This window comes from Astyanax mexicanus, chromosome 1, assembly GCF_023375975.1.
Source record: "Astyanax mexicanus isolate ESR-SI-001 chromosome 1, AstMex3_surface, whole genome shotgun sequence".
NCBI lineage: Eukaryota > Metazoa > Chordata > Actinopteri > Characiformes > Acestrorhamphidae > Astyanax > Astyanax mexicanus.
In genome coordinates this window covers 56960635-56977703 of record NC_064408.1, presented here as the reverse complement: position 1 = coordinate 56977703, position 17069 = coordinate 56960635, and the positions used below count along the sequence as shown (strand labels likewise).

Genomic DNA, 17069 nt, shown 5'->3' with positions numbered 1-17069 from the left:
TGTAGCAGCTGGAGCTGCTGGTGCTGGAGCTGAGGCTGTAGCAGCGGGAGCTGCTTGTGCTGGAGCTGGAGCTGTAGCAGCGGGAGCTGCTGGGGCTGGAGCTGGAGCTGAGGCTGGAACAGCGGGAGCTGCTGGTGCTGGAGCTGAGGCTGGAGCAGTGGGAGCTGCTGGTGCTGAGGCTGTAGCAGCGGGAGCTGCTGGTGCTGGAGCTGGAGCTGTAGCAGCGGGAGCTGCTGGTGCTGGAGCTGTAGCAGCGGGAGCTGCTGGTGCTGGAGCTGTAGCAGCGGGAGCTGCTGGTGCTGGAGCTGAGGGTGTAGCAGCGGGAGCTGCTGGTGCTGGAGCTGAGGCTGGAGCAGCGGGAGCTGCTGGTGCTGGAGATGAGGCTGGAGCAGCGGGAGCTGCTGGTGCTGGAGCTGAGGCTGGAGCAGCGGGAGCTGCTGGTGCTGGAGCAGGAGCTGGAGCAGCGTGAGCTGCTGGAGCTGAGGCTGGAGCAGCGGGAGCTGCTGGAGCTGAGGCTGGAGCAGGGGGAGCTGCTCGTGCTGGAGCTGAGGCTGGAGCTGCTGGTGCTGGAGCTAAGGCTGTAGCAGCGGGAGCTGCTGGTGCTGGAGCTGAGGCTTTAGCAGCAGCAGCTGCTGGAGCTGAGGCTGTAGCAGCGGGAGCTGCTGGTGCTGGAGCTGGAGCTGAGGCTGGAGCAGCGGGAGCTGCTGGTGCTGGAGCTGCAGCTGTAGCAGCAGGAGCTGCTGGAGCTGAGGCTGTAGCAGCGGGAGCTGCTGGTGCTGGAGCTGGAGCTGAGGCTGTAGCAGCTGGAGCTGCTGGTGCTGGAGCTGGAGCTGAGGCTGTAGCAGCGGGAGCTGCTTGTGCTGGAGCTGGAGCTGTAGCAGCGGGAGCTGCTGGTGCTGGAGCTGGAGCTGAGGCTGGAACAGCGGGAGCTGCTGGTGCTGGAGCTGAGGCTGGAGCAGTGGGAGCTGCTGGTGCTGAGGCTGTAGCAGCGGGAGCTGCTGGTGCTGGAGCTGGAGCTGTAGCAGCGGGAGCTGCTGGTGCTGGAGCTGTAGCAGCGGGAGCTGCTGGTGCTGGAGCTGTAGCAGCGGGAGCTGCTGGTGCTGGAGCTGGAGCTGAGGCTATAGCAGAGGGAGCTGCTGGTGCTGGAGCTGGAGCTGTAGCAGCGGGAGCTGCTGGAGCTGAGGCTGTAGCAGCGGGAGCTGCTCGTGCTGGAGCTGGAGCTGAGGCTGGAGCAGCGGGAGCTGAGGCTGGAGCAGTGGGAGCTGCTGGTGCTGAGGCTGTAGCAGCGGGAGCTGCTGGTGCTGGAGCTGAGGCTAGAGCAGCGGGAGCTGCTCGTGCTGGAGCTGAAGCTGAGGCTGTAGCAGCGGGAGCTGCTCGTGCTGGAGCTGAGGCTGGAACAGCGGGAGCTGCTGGTGCTGGAGCTGAGGCTGGAGCAGTGGGAGCTGCTGGTGCTGAGGCTGTAGCAGCGGGAGCTGCTGGTGCTGGAGCTGGAGCTGAGGCTGTAGCAGCGGGAGCTGCTGGTGCTGGAGCTGTAGCAGCGGGAGCTGCTGGTGCTGGAGCTGGAGCTGAGGCTGTAGCAGAGGGAGCTGCTGGTGCTGGAGCTGGAGCTGGAGCTGTAGCAGAGGGAGCTGCTGGTGCTGGAGCTGGAGCTGAGGCTATAGCAGAGGGAGCTGCTGGTGCTGAGGCTGTAGCAGCGGGAGCTGCTGGTGCTGGAGCTGGAGCTGAGGCTGTAGCAGCGGGAGCTGCTGGTGCTGGAGCTGTAGCAGCGGGAGCTGCTGGTGCTGGAGCTGGAGCTGAGGCTGTAGCAGAGGGAGCTGCTGGTGCTGGAGCTGTAGCAGCGGGAGCTGCTGGTGCTGGAGCTGGAGCTGAGGCTGTAGCAGAGGGAGCTGCTGGTGCTGAGGCTGTAGCAGCGGGAGCTGCTGGTGCTGGAGCTGGAGCTGAGGCTGTAGCAGCGGGAGCTGCTGGTGCTGGAGCTGTAGCAGCGGGAGCTGCTGGTGCTGGAGCTGGAGCTGAGGCTGGAGCAGTGGGAGCTGCTGGTGCTGAGGCTGTAGCAGCGGGAGCTGCTGGTGCTGGAGCTGGAGCTGAGGCTGTAGCAGCGGGAGCTGCTGGTGCTGGAGCTGTAGCAGCGGGAGCTGCTGGTGCTGGAGCTGGAGCTGAGGCTGTAGCAGAGGGAGCTGCTGGAGCTGAGGCTGGAGCTGGAGCTGTATCAGCGGGAGCTGCTGGAGCTGAGGCTGTAGCAGGGGGAGCTGCTGCAGCTGAGGCTGTAGCAGCGGGAGTTGCTGGAGCTGAGGCTGGAGCAGGAGGAGCTGCTGGTGCTGGAGCTGAGGCTGGAGCAGCGGGAGCTGCTGGTGCTGAGGCTGTAGTAGCGGGAGCTGCTGGTGCTGGAGCCGAGGCTGGAGCTGCTGGTGCTGGAGCTGTAGCAGCGGGAGCTGCTGGAGCTGAGGCTGTAGCAACGGGAGCTGCTGGAGCTGAGGCTGTAGCAGCGGGAGCTGCTGGTGCTGGAGCTGGAGCTGTAGCAGCGGGAGCTGCTGGTGCTGGAGCTGGAGCTGAGGCTGGAACAGCGGGAGCTGCTGGTGCTGGAGCTGGAGCTGAGGCTGGAACAGCGGGAGCTGCTGGTGCTGGAGCTGAGGCTGGAGCAGTGGGAGCTGCTGGTGCTGAGGCTGTAGCAGCGGGAGCTGCTGGTGCTGGAGCTGGAGCTGAGGCTGTAGCAGCGGGAGCTGCTGGTGCTGGAGCTGTAGCAGCGGGAGCTGCTGGTGCTGGAGCTGGAGCTGAGGCTGTAGCAGAGGGAGCTGCTGGTGCTGGAGCTGGAGCTGTAGCAGCGGGAGCTGCTGGAGCTGAGGCTGTAGCAGCGGGAGCTGCTGGAGCTGAGGCTGTAGCAGCGGGAGCTGCTGGAGCAGGAGGAGCTGCTGGTGCTGGAGCTGAGGCTGGAGCAGGGGGAGCTGCTGGTGCTTGAGCTGAGGCTGGAGCAGCGGGAGCTGCTGGTGCTGGAGCTGAGGCTGGAGCAGCGGGAGCTGCTGGTGCTGGAGATGAGGCTGGAGCAGCGGGAGCTGCTGGTGCTGGAGCTGAGGCTGGAGCAGCAGGAGCTGCTGGTGCTGGAGCTGGAGCTGGAGCAGCGGGAGCTGCTGGAGCTGAGGCTGGAGCAGCGGGAGCTGCTGGAGCTGAGGCTGGAGCAGGGGGAGCTACTGGTGCTGGAGCTGAGGCGGAGCTGCTGGTGCTGGAGCTGAGGCTGTAGCAGCGGGAGCTGCTGGTGCTGGAGCTGAGGCTTTAGCAGCAGGAGCTGCTGGAGCTGAGGCTGTAGCAGCGGGAGCTGCTGGTGCTGGAGCTGGAGCTGAGGCTGTAGCAGCAGGAGCTGCTGGAGCTGAGGCTGTAGCAGCGGGAGCTGCTGGTGCTGGAGCTGGAGCTGTAGCAGCGGGAGCTGCTGGTGCTGGAGCTGGAGCTGTAGCAGCGGGAGCTGCTGGTGCTGGAGCTGAGGCTGTAGCAGTGGGAGCTGCTGGTGCTGGAGCTGAGGCTGGAGCAGCCGGAGCTGCTGGTGCTGGAGCTGGAGCTGAGGCTGGAGCACCGGGAGCTGCTGGAGCTGCTGGAGCAGGGGGAGCTGCTGGTGCTGGAGCTGAGGCTGGAGCTGCTGGTGCTGGAGCTGAGGCTGTAGCAGCGGGAGCTGCTGGTGCTGGAGCTGAGGCTTTAGCAGCAGGAGCTGCCGGAGCTGAGGCTGTAGCAGCGGGAGCTGCTGGTGCTGGAGCTGGAGCTGAGGCTGGAGCAGCGGGAGCTGCTGGTGCTGGAGCTGTAGCAGCGGGAGCTGCTGGAGCTGAGGCTGTAGCAGCGGGAGCTGCTCGTGCTGGAGCTGGAGCTGAGGCTGTAGCAGCGGGAGCTGCTCGTGCTGGAGCTGGAGCTGAGGCTGTAGCAGCGGGAGCTGCTGGTGCTGGAGCTGGAGCTGAGGCTGGAGCAGCGGGAGCTGCTGGTGCTGGAGCTGGAGCTGTAGCAGCGGGAGCTGCTGGAGCTGAGGCTGTAGCAGCGGGAGCTGCTCGTGCTGGAGCTGGAGCTGAGGCTGTAGCAGCGGGAGCTGCTGGTGCTGGAGCTGGAGCTGAGGCTGTAGCAGCTGGAGCTGCTGGTGCTGGAGCTGGAGCTGAGGCTGTAGCAGCGGGAGCTGCTTGTGCTGGAGCTGGAGCTGTAGCAGCGGGAGCTGCTGGGGCTGGAGCTGGAGCTGAGGCTGGAACAGCGGGAGCTGCTGGTGGTGAGGCTGTAGTAGCGGGAGCTGCTGCTGCTGGAGCTGGAGCTGTAGCAGCGGGAGCTGCTGGTGCTGGAGCTGGAGCTGAGGCTGTAGCAGCGGGAGCTGCTGGTGCTGGAGCTGGAGCTGAGGCTGTAGCAGCGGGAGCTGCTGGTGCTGGAGCTGGAGCTGAGGCTGTAGCAGCCGGAGGTGCTGGTGCTGGAGCTGGAGCTGAGGCTGTAGCAGCGGGAGCTGCTGGTGCTGAGGCTGGAGCAGCGGGAGCTGCTGGTGCTGGAGATGAGGCTGGAGCAGCAGGAGCTGCTGGTGCTGGAGCTGGAGCTGAGGCTGGAGCAGCGGGAGCTGCTGGTGCTGGAGCAGGAGCTGGAGCAGCGGAAGCTGCTGGAGCTGAGGCTGGAGCAGCGGGAGCTGCTGGAGCTGAGGCTGGAGCAGGGGGAGCTGCTGGTGCTGGAGCTGAGGCTGTAGCAGCGGGAGCTGCTGGTGCTGGAGCTGAGGCTTTAGCAGCAGGAGCTGCTGGAGCTGAGGCTGTAGCAGCGGGAGCTGCTGGTGCTGGAGCTGGAGCTGAGGCTGGAGCTGCTGGTGCTGGAGCTGAGGCTTTAGCAGCAGGAGCTGCTGGAGCTGAGGCTGTAGCAGCGGGAGCTGCTGGTGCTGGAGCTGGAGCTGAGGCTGGAGCAGCGGGAGCTGCTGGTGCTGGAGCTGGAGCTGTAGTAGCGGGAGCTGCTGGAGCTGAGGCTGTAGCAGCGGGAGCTGCTCGTGCTGGAGCTGGAGCTGAGGCTGTAGCAGCTGGAGCTGCTGGTGCTGGAGCTGAGGCTGTAGCAGCGGGAGCTGCTTGTGCTGGAGCTGGAGCTGTAGCAGCGGGAGCTGCTGGGGCTGGAGCTGGAGCTGAGGCTGGAACAGCGGGAGCTGCTGGTGCTGGAGCTGAGGCTGGAGCAGTGGGAGCTGCTGGTGCTGAGGCTGTAGCAGCGGGAGCTGCTGGTGCTGGAGCTGGAGCTGTAGCAGCGGGAGCTGCTGGTGCTGGAGCTGTAGCAGCGGGAGCTGCTGGTGCTGGAGCTGTAGCAGCGGGAGCTGCTGGTGCTGGAGCTGGAGCTGAGGCTGTAGCAGAGGGAGCTGCTGGTGCTGGAGCTGGAGCTGTAGCAGCGGGAGCTGCTGGAGCTGAGGCTGTAGCAACGGGAGCTGCTCGTACTGGAGCTGGAGCTGAGGCTGTAGCAGCGGGAGCTGCTGGTGCTGGAGCTGGAGCTGAGGCTGGAACAGCGGGAGCTGCTGGTGCTGGAGCTGAGGCTGGAGCAGTGGGAGCTGCTGGTGCTGAGGCTGTAGCAGCGGGAGCTGCTGGTGCTGGAGCTGGAGCTGAGGCTGTAGCAGCGGGAGCTGCTGGTGCTGGAGCTGGAGCTGAGGCTGTAGCAGCGGGAGCTGCTGGTGCTGGAGCTGGAGCTGGAGCTGTATCAGCGGGAGCTGCTGGAGCTGAGGCTGTAGCAGCGGGAGCTGCTGGAGCTGAGGCTGTAGCAGCGGGAGCTGCTGGAGCTGAGGCTGGAGCAGGAGGAGCTGCTGGTGCTGGAGCTGAGGCTGGAGCAGCGGGAGCTGCTGGTGCTGAGGCTGTAGTAGCGGGAGCTGCTGGTGCTGGAGCTGAGGCTGGAGCTGCTGGTGCTGGAGCTGTAGCAGCGGGAGCTGCTGGTGCTGGAGCTGAGGCTGGAGCTGTTGGAGCTGGAGCTGAGGCTGTAGCAGTGGGAGCTGCTGGTGCTGAAGCTGAGGCTGAGGGTGTAGCAGCGGGAGCTGCTGGTGCTGGAGCTGAGGCTTTAGCAGCAGGAGCTGCTGGAGCTGAGGCTGTAGCAGTGGGAGCTGCTGGTGCTGGAGCTGGAGCTGAGGCTGGAGCAGCGGGAGCTGCTGGTGCTGGAGCTGGAGCTGTAGCAGCGGGAGCTGCTGGAGCTGAGGCTGTAGCAGCGGGAGCTGCTGGTGCTGGAGCTGGAGCTGAGGCTGGAACAGCGGGAGCTGCTGGTGCTGGAGCTGGAGCTGAGGCTGGAGCAGTGGGAGCTGCTGGTGCTGAGGCTGTAGCAGCAGGAGCTGCTGGTGCTGGAGCTGGAGCTGAGGCTGTAGCAGCGGGAGCTGCTGGTGCTGGAGCTGAGGCTGGAGCAGCGGGAGCTGCTGGTGCTGGAGATGAGGCTGGAGCAGCGGGAGCTGCTGGTGCTGGAGCTGGAGATGAGGCTGGAGCAGCGGGAGCTGCTGGTGCTGGAGCTGGAGCTGAGGCTGGAGCAGCGGGAGCTGCTGGTGCTGGAGCTGGAGCTGGAGCAGCGGGAGCTGCTGGAGCTGAGGCTGGAGCAGCGGGAGCTGCTGGAGCTGAGGCTGGAGCAGGGGGAGCTACTGGTGCTGGAGCTGAGGCTGGAGCTGCTGGTGCTGGAGCTGAGGCTGTAGCAGCGGGAGCTGCTGGTGCTGGAGCTGAGGCTTTAGCAGCAGGAGCTGCTGGAGCTGAGGCTGTAGCAGCGGGAGCTGCTGGTGCTGGAGCTGGAGCTGAGGCTGTAGCAGCGGGAGCTGCTGGTGCTGGAGCTGGAGCTGTAGCAGCGGGAGCTGCTGGAGCTGAGGCTGTAGCAGCGGAAGCTGCTGGTGCTGGAGCTGGAGCTGTAGCAGCGGGAGCTGCTGGAGCTGAGGCTGTAGCAGCGGGAGCTGCCTGTGCTGGAGCTGAGGCTGTAGCAGCGGGAGCTGCTTGTGCTGGAGCTGAGGCTGTAGCAGCGGGAGCTGCTGGTGCTGGAGCTGGAGCTGTAGCAGCGGGAGCTGCTGGTGCTGGAGCTGGAGCTGTAGCAGCGGGAGCTGCTGGTACTGGAGCTGGAGCTGTAGCAGCGGGAGCTGCTGGAGCTGAGGCTGGAGCAGCGGGAGCTGCTGGAGCTGAGGCTGTAGCAGCGGGAGCTGGTGGTGCTGGAGCTGAGGCTGGAGCAGCGGGAGCTGCTGGTGCTGGAGCTGGAGCTGTAGCAGCGGGAGCTGCTGGTGCTGGAGCTGGAGCTGTAGCAGCGGGAGCTGCTGGAGCTGAGGCTGGAGCAGCGGGAGCTGCTGGAGCTGAGGCTGGAGCAGCGGGAGCTGCTGGTGCTGGAGCTGGAGCTGAGGCTGGGGCAGTGGGAGCTGCTGGTGCTGAGGCTGTAGCATCAGGAGCTGCTGGTGCTGAGGCTGTAGCAGCGGGAGCTGCTGGTGCTGGAGCTGGAGCTGAGGCTGTAGCAGCGGGAGCTGCTGGTGCTGGAGCTGAGGCTGGAGCAGCGGGAGCTGCTGGTGCTGGAGCTGGAGCTGTAGCAGCGGGAGCTGCTGGAGCTCAGGCTGTAGCAGCGGGAGCTGCTGGAGCTGAGGCTGGAGCAGGGGGAGCTGCTGGTGCTGGAGCTGAGGCTGGAGCAGCGGGAGCTGCTGGTGCAGGAGCTGGAGCTGAGGCTGTAGCAGCGGGAGCTGCTGGTGCTGGAGCTGAGGCTGGAGCAGCGGGAGCTGCTGGTGCTGGAGCTGGAGCTGAGGCTGGAGCACCGGGAGCTGCTGGTGCTGGAGCTGAGGCAGGAGCAGCGGGAGCTGCTGGTGCTGGAGCTGGAGCTGTAGCAGCGGGAGCTGCTGGAGCTGAGGCTGTAGCAGCGGGAGCTGCTGGAGCTGAGGCTGGAGCAGGGGGAGCTGCTGGTGCTGGAGCTGAGGCTGGAGCAGCGGGAGCTGCTGGTGGTGAGGCTGTAGTAGCAGGAGCTGCTGGTGCTGGAGCTGGAGCTGTAGCAGCGGGAGCTGCTGGTGCTGGAGCTGGAGCTGTGGCTGTAGCAGTGGGAGCTGCTGGTGCTGGAGCTGAGGCTGGAGCAGTGGGAGCTGCTGGTGCTGGAGCTGGAGCTGAGGCTGGAGCAGCGGGAGCTGCTGGTGCTGGAGCTGTAGCAGCGGGAGCTGCTGGAGCTGAGGCTGTAGCAGCGGGAGCTGCTGGTGCTGGAGCTGGAGCTGAGGCTGTAGCAGCGGGAGCTGCTGGTGCTGGAGCTGGAGCTGAGGCTGTAGCAGTGGGAGCTGCTGGTGCTGGAGCTGGAGCTGAGGCTGTAGCAGTGGGAGCTGCTGGTGCTGGAGCTGAGGCTGTAGCAGCGGGAGCTGCTGGAGCTGAGGCTGGAGCAGCGGGAGCTGCTGGTGCTGGAGCTGGAGCTGAGGCTGTAGCAGCGGGAGCTGCTGGTGGTGAGGCTGTAGTAGCGGGAGCTGCTGGTGCTGGAGCTGGAGCTGAGGCTGTAGCAGCTGGAGCACAAGAGACCAAATGTGGGAGAAACAGAAGACAGACATGGGCTAAGGTGTTACAATAATATAATATAATATAATATAATATAATATAATATAATATAATATAATATAATATAATATAGATTGAACCACAGAAATAATAACGACCCCTTTCTGGTGTTTAAGGTGCTGAACTGCAAGCAGAATCCCTTTAAAGCAGTTTTCAGAATAATGACTGGGTCGGGTTACTCGTTAATTTGTGAGCGAGTTTATGTAGAACTTAAGTAGTACTTAACTTTTGGATTTTGGAAACACTCTTTAAATAACGATCGATCTTAAATACGAGTTAACAAACTTTTAGGGTTATAAGGCTTTCTGGAAACCCCCCTTCTGCATTCACATATTGGCCATAAAAAATGAATCATTTACAACCTTTTAGTTTCACATCTGTTAATTCTAAATTGAATAAAATCTGTAGAATCTAGCTGTCAAATTATAATTGAAATAATGATACTATATAATACTACTAATAAAAACAGGGAGTAAAAATTAACAGGACAGTTTCAAGTAGAAAATGCTTTAGTCAAATCAGCAGCTGAATCTCTAAATATACACAACTCTCAATTAACACATTAACATATTAAAAAGGTCAGATATTTGGAGTGCATTCTGAAACTGTAGTCAGTAGTAGTGTCATATTGTGTTGAATTTGGTGAAACCCCTGGTAATATTAGTTTGTGCTGTTGAAAGATTTGATTTGTTAATTGCAAACAGATTAAAAAAATTTGTTGATTTTGCTAATAAACATAATTAAGTGTTGAATCATTTTCATTGCAACTATGGCTTCCAGTGAAACTGGGTCTGACTGGTGTGTTTTGAAGCAGCAGGATTAATTCTAACATGTATAGGGCTTGTCTTCTTTTTAAAATTCTGTCTAAATACTTATGGATTCTTTTTTTTCCTAATTATATTTATTTTTAAATAGTTATAAAGTTTTTTTCTGGTTCAAAGAATATAGGACTATACTAAACTGTGTTTAATATTTTACTTTGCTTTTGCTTTTTGCTTAAATTGTTCATGAACAGATTCCGTTTACAAGTTTGCTTTCTTCAAATAGAAAATTACAGAATTTCCTACAGCACAAGAGGGTCCAGGGCGTGCCAGTGGTTTATATGAGCAATGGCACAACCTAGTGGTTGTGCATAAAAAATACCACAATTAGTGACAGTGCTGTTAGAATGTCTTTTTTACATGTAATAGATGTGTTAGTACCTTACTAATACTCTGATGTATTGTATTAGGTGTTTCAAATAGCTAATACTGATTTCATTAATGGTGAGACAGGCTCATGCCATGGAACTATGTTGTTTCTTTTATTTTCCTGAAAGCTGCAACATATGATTTGTCATTTAATGTGAGTAAATTAATTTTAAACTTTATTGGCACTCGATCTACAGGTGGCCATGAGCCCACTAAAAGTGATCAGTTTTGATTGGCTGTTAACGATCTCTGAACATCACTCATGAACTCTATACTGCCTTATATTAAACCGAGAACTGTAGCATAAAAGCCACTGTTGGTCACATGGTTTGAAATTTAGTCTGAGAAGGCATTCAGTATCTGACAAATTTTGTTGTCAGTTTACAGAACATCACTCATTTTTAGATTGTGAGAAAAATTGTCAGCTCTTTCCCCACAAAATAACACTGAATAATATAACTCCTCCCAGTGGCCAAAATTAGACAAAGGGTCCAACCAAATCGAGTAACCCACAGCAGCTTTGTAAGATGCACTCTGTAAGGAAGAAGCAGTTATTTAATAGGTTCTCCTACTTAAAGGCCTGATAGAATATGACCAAAAATACTTTTCAGCAAGTTCATTCATTGTGAAAATCTTTGTAATGTCCTGTTGTTCCCCCTGGTGGTGGAGGTGATGTGAGGAGGGTAATAAGCTGGATGTGCAGGAGTGAGCGAGGGTAACAACAATGACATAGTAACACCAGCTGTTGTCAACCATCACACATAAAATCTTCCCTGACTCCACTCTCCTGTCCATGTGATATTTTATATACAGTATGTCCCAAAATAAATAACCCCCTTCACATTTCTGCAAATATTTTATTATACTTTTAATGAGACAACATTATAGAAATGATACTTAAAGTTGTTAGTGTACAACTTGTATATTAGTATAACATTAACTAAACATATAGCAACTGTTTGTAGATCTGACAGTAAAACAAATTGTGCCCAAAGTGTGAATGTTTTTAGTGACCACCATTCATTTGCAGCACTGCTTAACTCTCTTTGGCATGGAGTTCTCTAGAGCTTTACAGGTGGCTACTATAATCCTCTTTCACTCCTCCATAAAAAAACAATGAGCTGCTCAGGCCTTAAGAGATACTTTGCCAGGTATATACAGGTCCTTCTCAAAAAATTAGCATATTGTGATAAAGTCCATTATTTTCATATATTTTAGGTTCATTACACACAACTGAAGTAGTTCAAGCCTTTTATTGTTTTAATATTAATGATTTTGGCAAAAAAGTAAAGAAAAAACAAAAATCCCTATCTCAAAAAAATAGCATATTTCATCCGACCAATAAAAGAAAAGTGTTTTTAATACAAAAAAAGTCAACCTTCAAATAATTATGTTCAGTTATGCACTCAATCCTTGGTCGGGAATCCTTTAGCAGAAATGACTGCATCAATTCGTCGTGGCATGGAGGCAATCAGCCTGTGGCACTGCTGAGGTGTTCTGGAGGAACAGGATGCTTCGATAGCATCCTTAAGCTCATCCAGAGTGTTGGCTTTTGCGTCTCTCAACTTTCTCTTCACAATATCCCACAGATTCTCTATGGGGTTCAGGTCAGGAGAGTTGGCAGGCAGTAATGCCATGGTCAGTAAACCATTTACCAGTGGTTTTGGCACTGTGAGCAGGGGCCAGGTCGTGCGGAAAAATGAAATCTTCATCTCCATAAAGCTTTTCAGCAGATGGAAGCATGAAGTGCTCCAAAATCTCCTGATAGCTAGCTGCATTGACCCTGCCCTTGATAAAACACAGTGGACCAACACCAGCAGCTGACATGGCACCCCAGACCATCACTGACTGTGGGTACTTGACACTGGACTTCAGGCATTTTGGCATTTCCTTCTCCCAAGTCTTCCTCCAGACTCTGGCACCTTGATTTCTGAATGACATGCAGAAATTGAGCAACAGTCCAGTGCTGCTTCTCTGTAGCCCAGGTCAGGGGCTTCTGCCGCTGTTTCTGCTTCAAAAGTGGCTTGACCTGGAGAAACCTGTAACCCATTTCCTGCACACGCCTGTGCACGGTGGCTCTGGGTGTTTCTACTCCAGACTCAGTCCACTGCTTCCGCAGGTCCCCCAAGGTCTGGAATCGGCCCTTCTCCACAATCTTCCTCAGGGTCCGGTCACCTCTTCTCGTTGTGCAGCGCTTTCTGCCACACTTTTCCTTCCCACAGACTTCCCACTGAGGTGCCTTGATACAGCACTCTGGGAACAGCCTATTTGTTCAGAAATTTCTTTCTGTGTCTTACCCTCTTGCTTGAAGGTGTCAATGATGGCCTTCTGGACAGCAGTCAGGTCGGCAGTCTTACCCATGATTGCGGTTTTGAGTAATGAACCAGGCTGGGAGGAGGCAGAAGCGGAGTAAGCGCGGGGGTATCCGAGCGAGGCTAGCGGCTAACCCACACAAGCCAGCTATCCCCACCATGATTATGGCCAATGTATGCTCTCTTGACAATAAATTAGACTATATCCGCTTACTTCAGTCAACTCAGAAGACCGTGAGAGACTGTTGTGTTTATGTTTTCACAGAAACCTGGCTCAACAGCGTCCCGGACCACGGCGTTCAGCTGGAGCGGCTAACATGCTATCGGGTGGACCGAGCACTAGCTGAAGGAGGCAGGAGCCGTGGCAGCGGGCTCTGTGTTTACATCAGCGATGCTTGGTGTCGTAACGCTGTTGTGGTCTGCAAACACTGCTCACCGTTAGTGGAACTGATGATTATCAAGTGCCGTCCGTTCAATCTACAGAGATATTTCTCTGTGCTGTTTATCTCCCTCCGACCTCCAACAACAGCGTGAGGCACACCCAGGTGCTTTTCTTATTCTGGCTGGAGATTTCAACCATGCAGACCCAAGTGTCACTTAGACACATAGACTTTCCAACCAGGGGTAACAACACATTGGAACAGGTCTTTACTACACACAGAGGAACATACAGAGCCTCCCCCACCTTGGAGCCTCTGATCACCTCACCATTATGCTAATGCAAGCTTACAGACCACTGGTTAACCTCCCCCACCTTGGAGCCTCTGATCACCTCACCATTATGCTAATGCAAGCTTACAGACCACTGGTTAACCTCCCCCACCTTGGAGCCTCTGATCACCTCACCATTATGCTAATGCAAGCTTACAGACCACTGGTTAACTGACTGACTGCTGTGGTGTTCATATTTTTGTCACTCGTTTACTTTGTTACTTGTATTTAATTCAGCAAAATTAAGCAATTTTACATTAAAATGCTTTACACATGCTTGCTTCACCTAAATTGCAAGCAATATAAACAGCTTACATGGTTAATATTTGCCCTTTACCTTTCTTATGTTACATTTCTTTCAGAAAGTGCTACACTTTTTTTTATTAGTTTTTTAATAAAATGTAAAAGGAAATGAATTTAACTCAAGATATGAGTAGAACGTTTGTTTAGTTTCAAATTTACAAATGAAGCAATGTTTATTAGCCCTTGGCCAAACATATAGTATGTAATATAAATGGTTGGGGGGGGGGTTTGGTGTACAGTGTGTGTTTATCGAAAATGTGTTTTGATATATGTTATGTCCCGCGGCATCAGGAAAGCTAAGAGGCTGTACTCAAAGAAGATATCCCAACGCTTCAGTGACAGCAGAGACACACGGAACCTGTGGCAGGGTATCCAGTCTATCACAGGCTATAAACCCCATCCACAGACCTGCGACAGCAACATCTCTCTGCTAAACGACCTGAATGGATTCTTCGCAAGGTTCGAGCCACTCAACTACACACCAGAAATCCATCCCTCCACCTAGTGACCAAGTGCTGACGCTGTCCCCAGACAGTGTAAGAAGAGCATTCAGCAGGATCAATGCCTGAAAAGCTCCTGGGCCTGACAATATTCCTGGTTGTGTGCCGAAAGACTGTTCCTGGGAACTCGCAGCCTGAGACTTTGATGCAACCACCACCAAGCTTGACTCTAAGTAACTTCTCACAAGGGTGCTACATCTGAGTCAAATAAGTTTATCTTGTTCTCGTAAGACTACAGGACATGGTTCCAGTAATCCATTCTCTTGGACTGCCTTTCTTCAGCAGACTATTTGTGAGCTTTTTTGAGCATCAGCTTGTAAAGAGATGGCTATGCAGACCTTCTCTTAACCTCCTCTTTCAGTTCATCCAGTCTCCTGTTAATTTACATATTACCAAAAAATATGGGAACTTAATACTGTCATAGTTTGCATCTGCTGCTCTTTTACTATAAATACTGCTATCCTTCTGAAATAATAGATTTCTTTCTTTTACAAATTCCTCGTTATGTCCAGCGTGCAGGGTTCTATAGGAGGAGAAATGGGCAGTGTCTCTGGAACAGTGCCTGTTTAAATCTATGGGCTCTGTATGTCTCTTACTATGTGTCAGAAGATTGCAGGTGACACACCCATGTGTTTGGGTATCATTTGCAACTAGAAATGTGGTCAGGTTTTAAAAAGATATATATTATACCTTACTGTAAACAGTATTGATTCATTTAAAATTATATTCATTAAGCTGCATGCATGTAGTGTTTTATACAAACACTCTGAACCATGTTATAGGCTTATTAAGATATAACAGCACATTCCTTGTTAATCATTTTACCAACTTTTACTTAAAAAATATGTATTGTCTAGAATACTTTAGAATACTTAAAGAAGGAAGAATATCACCTGACTAAGACGGATTTGCAGCAGTGATGGTGGTTTCCATCAGTCAGCAATATGTAGATGAGGAGGGGTTGTACAGGAAGATCTACCTACAAACCACATCACGGTTCTTTCCCCCAAAGAGTGTAATGTCACTTTTTCCATCTTGGAAAGTGTTTTTACAGAGGTAGAGGTGTATTTTTTTTTTTACATCAAAGCATCTTTATTTAAATTTGTTGATTCTTCTGCATGCTAAATGTATATATTTAAAAAATCTTTTAAATGAAATGCTTAATTTGCTTGCATTGTATAAGCTTTAAATATTGGTAATGGTAAATTTTATGTGATCACATGCTGGAAAAGTGTTATCCCACATTATACAATTCAAAGCAAAAGGCCCTGAATGCAGAGATTTAGGCATCATGTCAGTATTTTCTAGATTATTCATGATGGCATATCATATGAATGTAGAGCCCTATGATCACGAATTGATGAATAAAAGCGAAATTCGGATATAAACATGAAATACACAGAATTAGACTAAAAAATGTGTTATGCAAAAACTGCAAACTAGTTCTGTTAGTATCTGTATTTACTACAAATCTCTAAATGATTCTGTTTCTCTGCCCTTACTGTTAAATTCAGGGCACATCAGTATCCGTGTGGTAAACAGTCCCCTTCAAAAATATTAGAACAGTAAGGCATATCTAATTATTTTTACTGTAGATATAAAACATTTGAGTTTGTCATTAAAAGATGAATAAAAGATCAAAATTTGACAACAGATCAAAATTTCAGCTTTTATTTCCAGAGGAAAGCACTTTCTTTCTTTTCTTCTGGGCAAAAGTACTGGAGCATGTGAATGTCAAGTATGTTTTATTGCCCAGGTGTGTCCTGATACATTAATTATTGAAACAATAAACAGTGCTGAATATCTACACTCATTTTTAGATTTGGGTTTTATCTGTGCAGACTGAGCATTTATAGTTAGAGGAGTAACCAACATGAAATCCAGAGAGCTGTCTATGGATGAAAAACAAGCAACTGTGAAGCTGAGAGAAGATGGAAAATCTATCAGAGCCAGTGCACAAATATTTGCAATGGCCAGTACAACCATTTGGAATGTTCTGAAGAAGAAAGTCGTCACTGGTGTAGTTAGTAAACGATATCAAACAGATAGATAAAGGAAAACCACAGCAGTTGATGAGAGAAACATTGTAAGTGCTGTAAAAAAAACAACAACTGTTAGTGACACCAGCAACAACCTCTGAAGGCCAGGGATGAAGGTATCACAATCTACATTTCACAGAAGACTTCATGAGCAAAAGGACCCAAAACACACTGCCACAACTACAAAGGAGTTCATCTGGGGCAATAAGTGGATGGTTTTAGACTTACCTAGTCAATATACAGACTTAAAACCTATAGAGCATGTATTTACCTGCTAAAAAAGAGACTGAAACTCTTCAAATGAAACATCTTCTAATAGAGACTACAGGCTGAAAAGCATCACAATGATATTTAGGTATATCTGTGGGTCACAGACTTGATGCAGTTATTGCAAGCAAAGAACTGCAACTCTAAATTAACCCTTTGAACCACAGCCTATGTTGGTGTGTTTTTCTTTGTTTATCAGTTCTACTTTCACTTGTTACAAAACAGTTATGTTAGGAGACAGCCACATTCTATTTTTTATAACAGAAGACACTGACCTGCTCAAAAATGTCATCGTTTGAGATGCAAATGCTTCCAGAATTTGTAAATCTTCATGAAATTGATCAAAAGTTTACCCAGTGCCTGTTTTTTTTTACTTATTTTTGAATGTACAGACTTTAAATAAATTCACACAAGAGTTTTCTTTTCAGTAATAGTTAGATTAGAGTGTATATTAGTTGAAAGTATAAGGATTTTAATGATAGTTCATTACATGGCTTATTACTGTGATATAATACATGAGCAGCACCAGGCAGATTTATTTTTCTTGATATTTCCACCTCCAGGATGCAGATTTCTTTGGGATTAATTGGATTTCTGCATAAATTGGTGATTAAATGTGTTCAGATCTTCATCTAAATCACAAAAATAGACAAACACAGTCTGCTCAAACTAATACCACACAAAAATTATATGTTTGGATGGTTTTATTGAACACAACATGTTACCATTCACAGTAAGGGGGAAAAGTATGTGAACCCCTAGACTAATGACTTTTCTAAGAGCTAATTGTAGCCAGTATGTGATGAAATTGGATGTGTTGGATAAAGCTGCTCTGCTCTATAAAAAAACACACACCAGTTAAAAGTTTGCTGTTCTTAAGAAGCATTGATTAATGTGAATCATGCCTCGCACAAAAGGGTTACAAAAGTATCTGTAAAAGCCTTGATGTTCATGTGTCCGTGGTAAGACAGACGGTCTACAAATGGAGAAAGTTCAGCACTGTTGCTACTCTCTCTAGGCGTGGTCGTCTTGTAAAGATGACTGCAAGAGCACAGCGCAGAATGATCAATGAGGTGAGGAAGAATCTTAGAGTGTCAGCTGAACTTACAGAAATCTCTGGCACATGCTCACATTTTTGTTGACAAATCTACAATAAGGAAAACATGAAACAAGAATGCAGTTCATGGAAGAACACCACGGAGGAAGCCACTGCTGTCCAAAAAAACATTGCTGCATGTTTGAAGTTTGCAGAAGAGCACCTGGATGTTCC

The 17069-nt window shown here is 52.2% G+C and overlaps 1 protein-coding gene across 1 annotated transcript in view; it reads right to left on the bottom strand.

The window, feature by feature from the left end:
* LOC125782602 (serine-rich adhesin for platelets-like) overlaps positions 1 to 16091 on the bottom strand; it is a 41685-nt gene extending 25594 nt beyond the window's left edge. Inside the window, 8 exon segments of the mRNA XM_049467294.1 lie at positions 1562 to 1727; positions 2299 to 2627; positions 2744 to 2858; positions 2896 to 3205; positions 3252 to 3418; positions 3519 to 5104; positions 6050 to 6640; positions 16075 to 16091. Of these exon segments, the coding sequence (XP_049323251.1) occupies positions 1562 to 1727; positions 2299 to 2627; positions 2744 to 2858; positions 2896 to 3205; positions 3252 to 3418; positions 3519 to 5104; positions 6050 to 6640; positions 16075 to 16091 (3281 nt within the window).
* Positions 16092 to 17069: the final 978 nt, after the last annotated feature.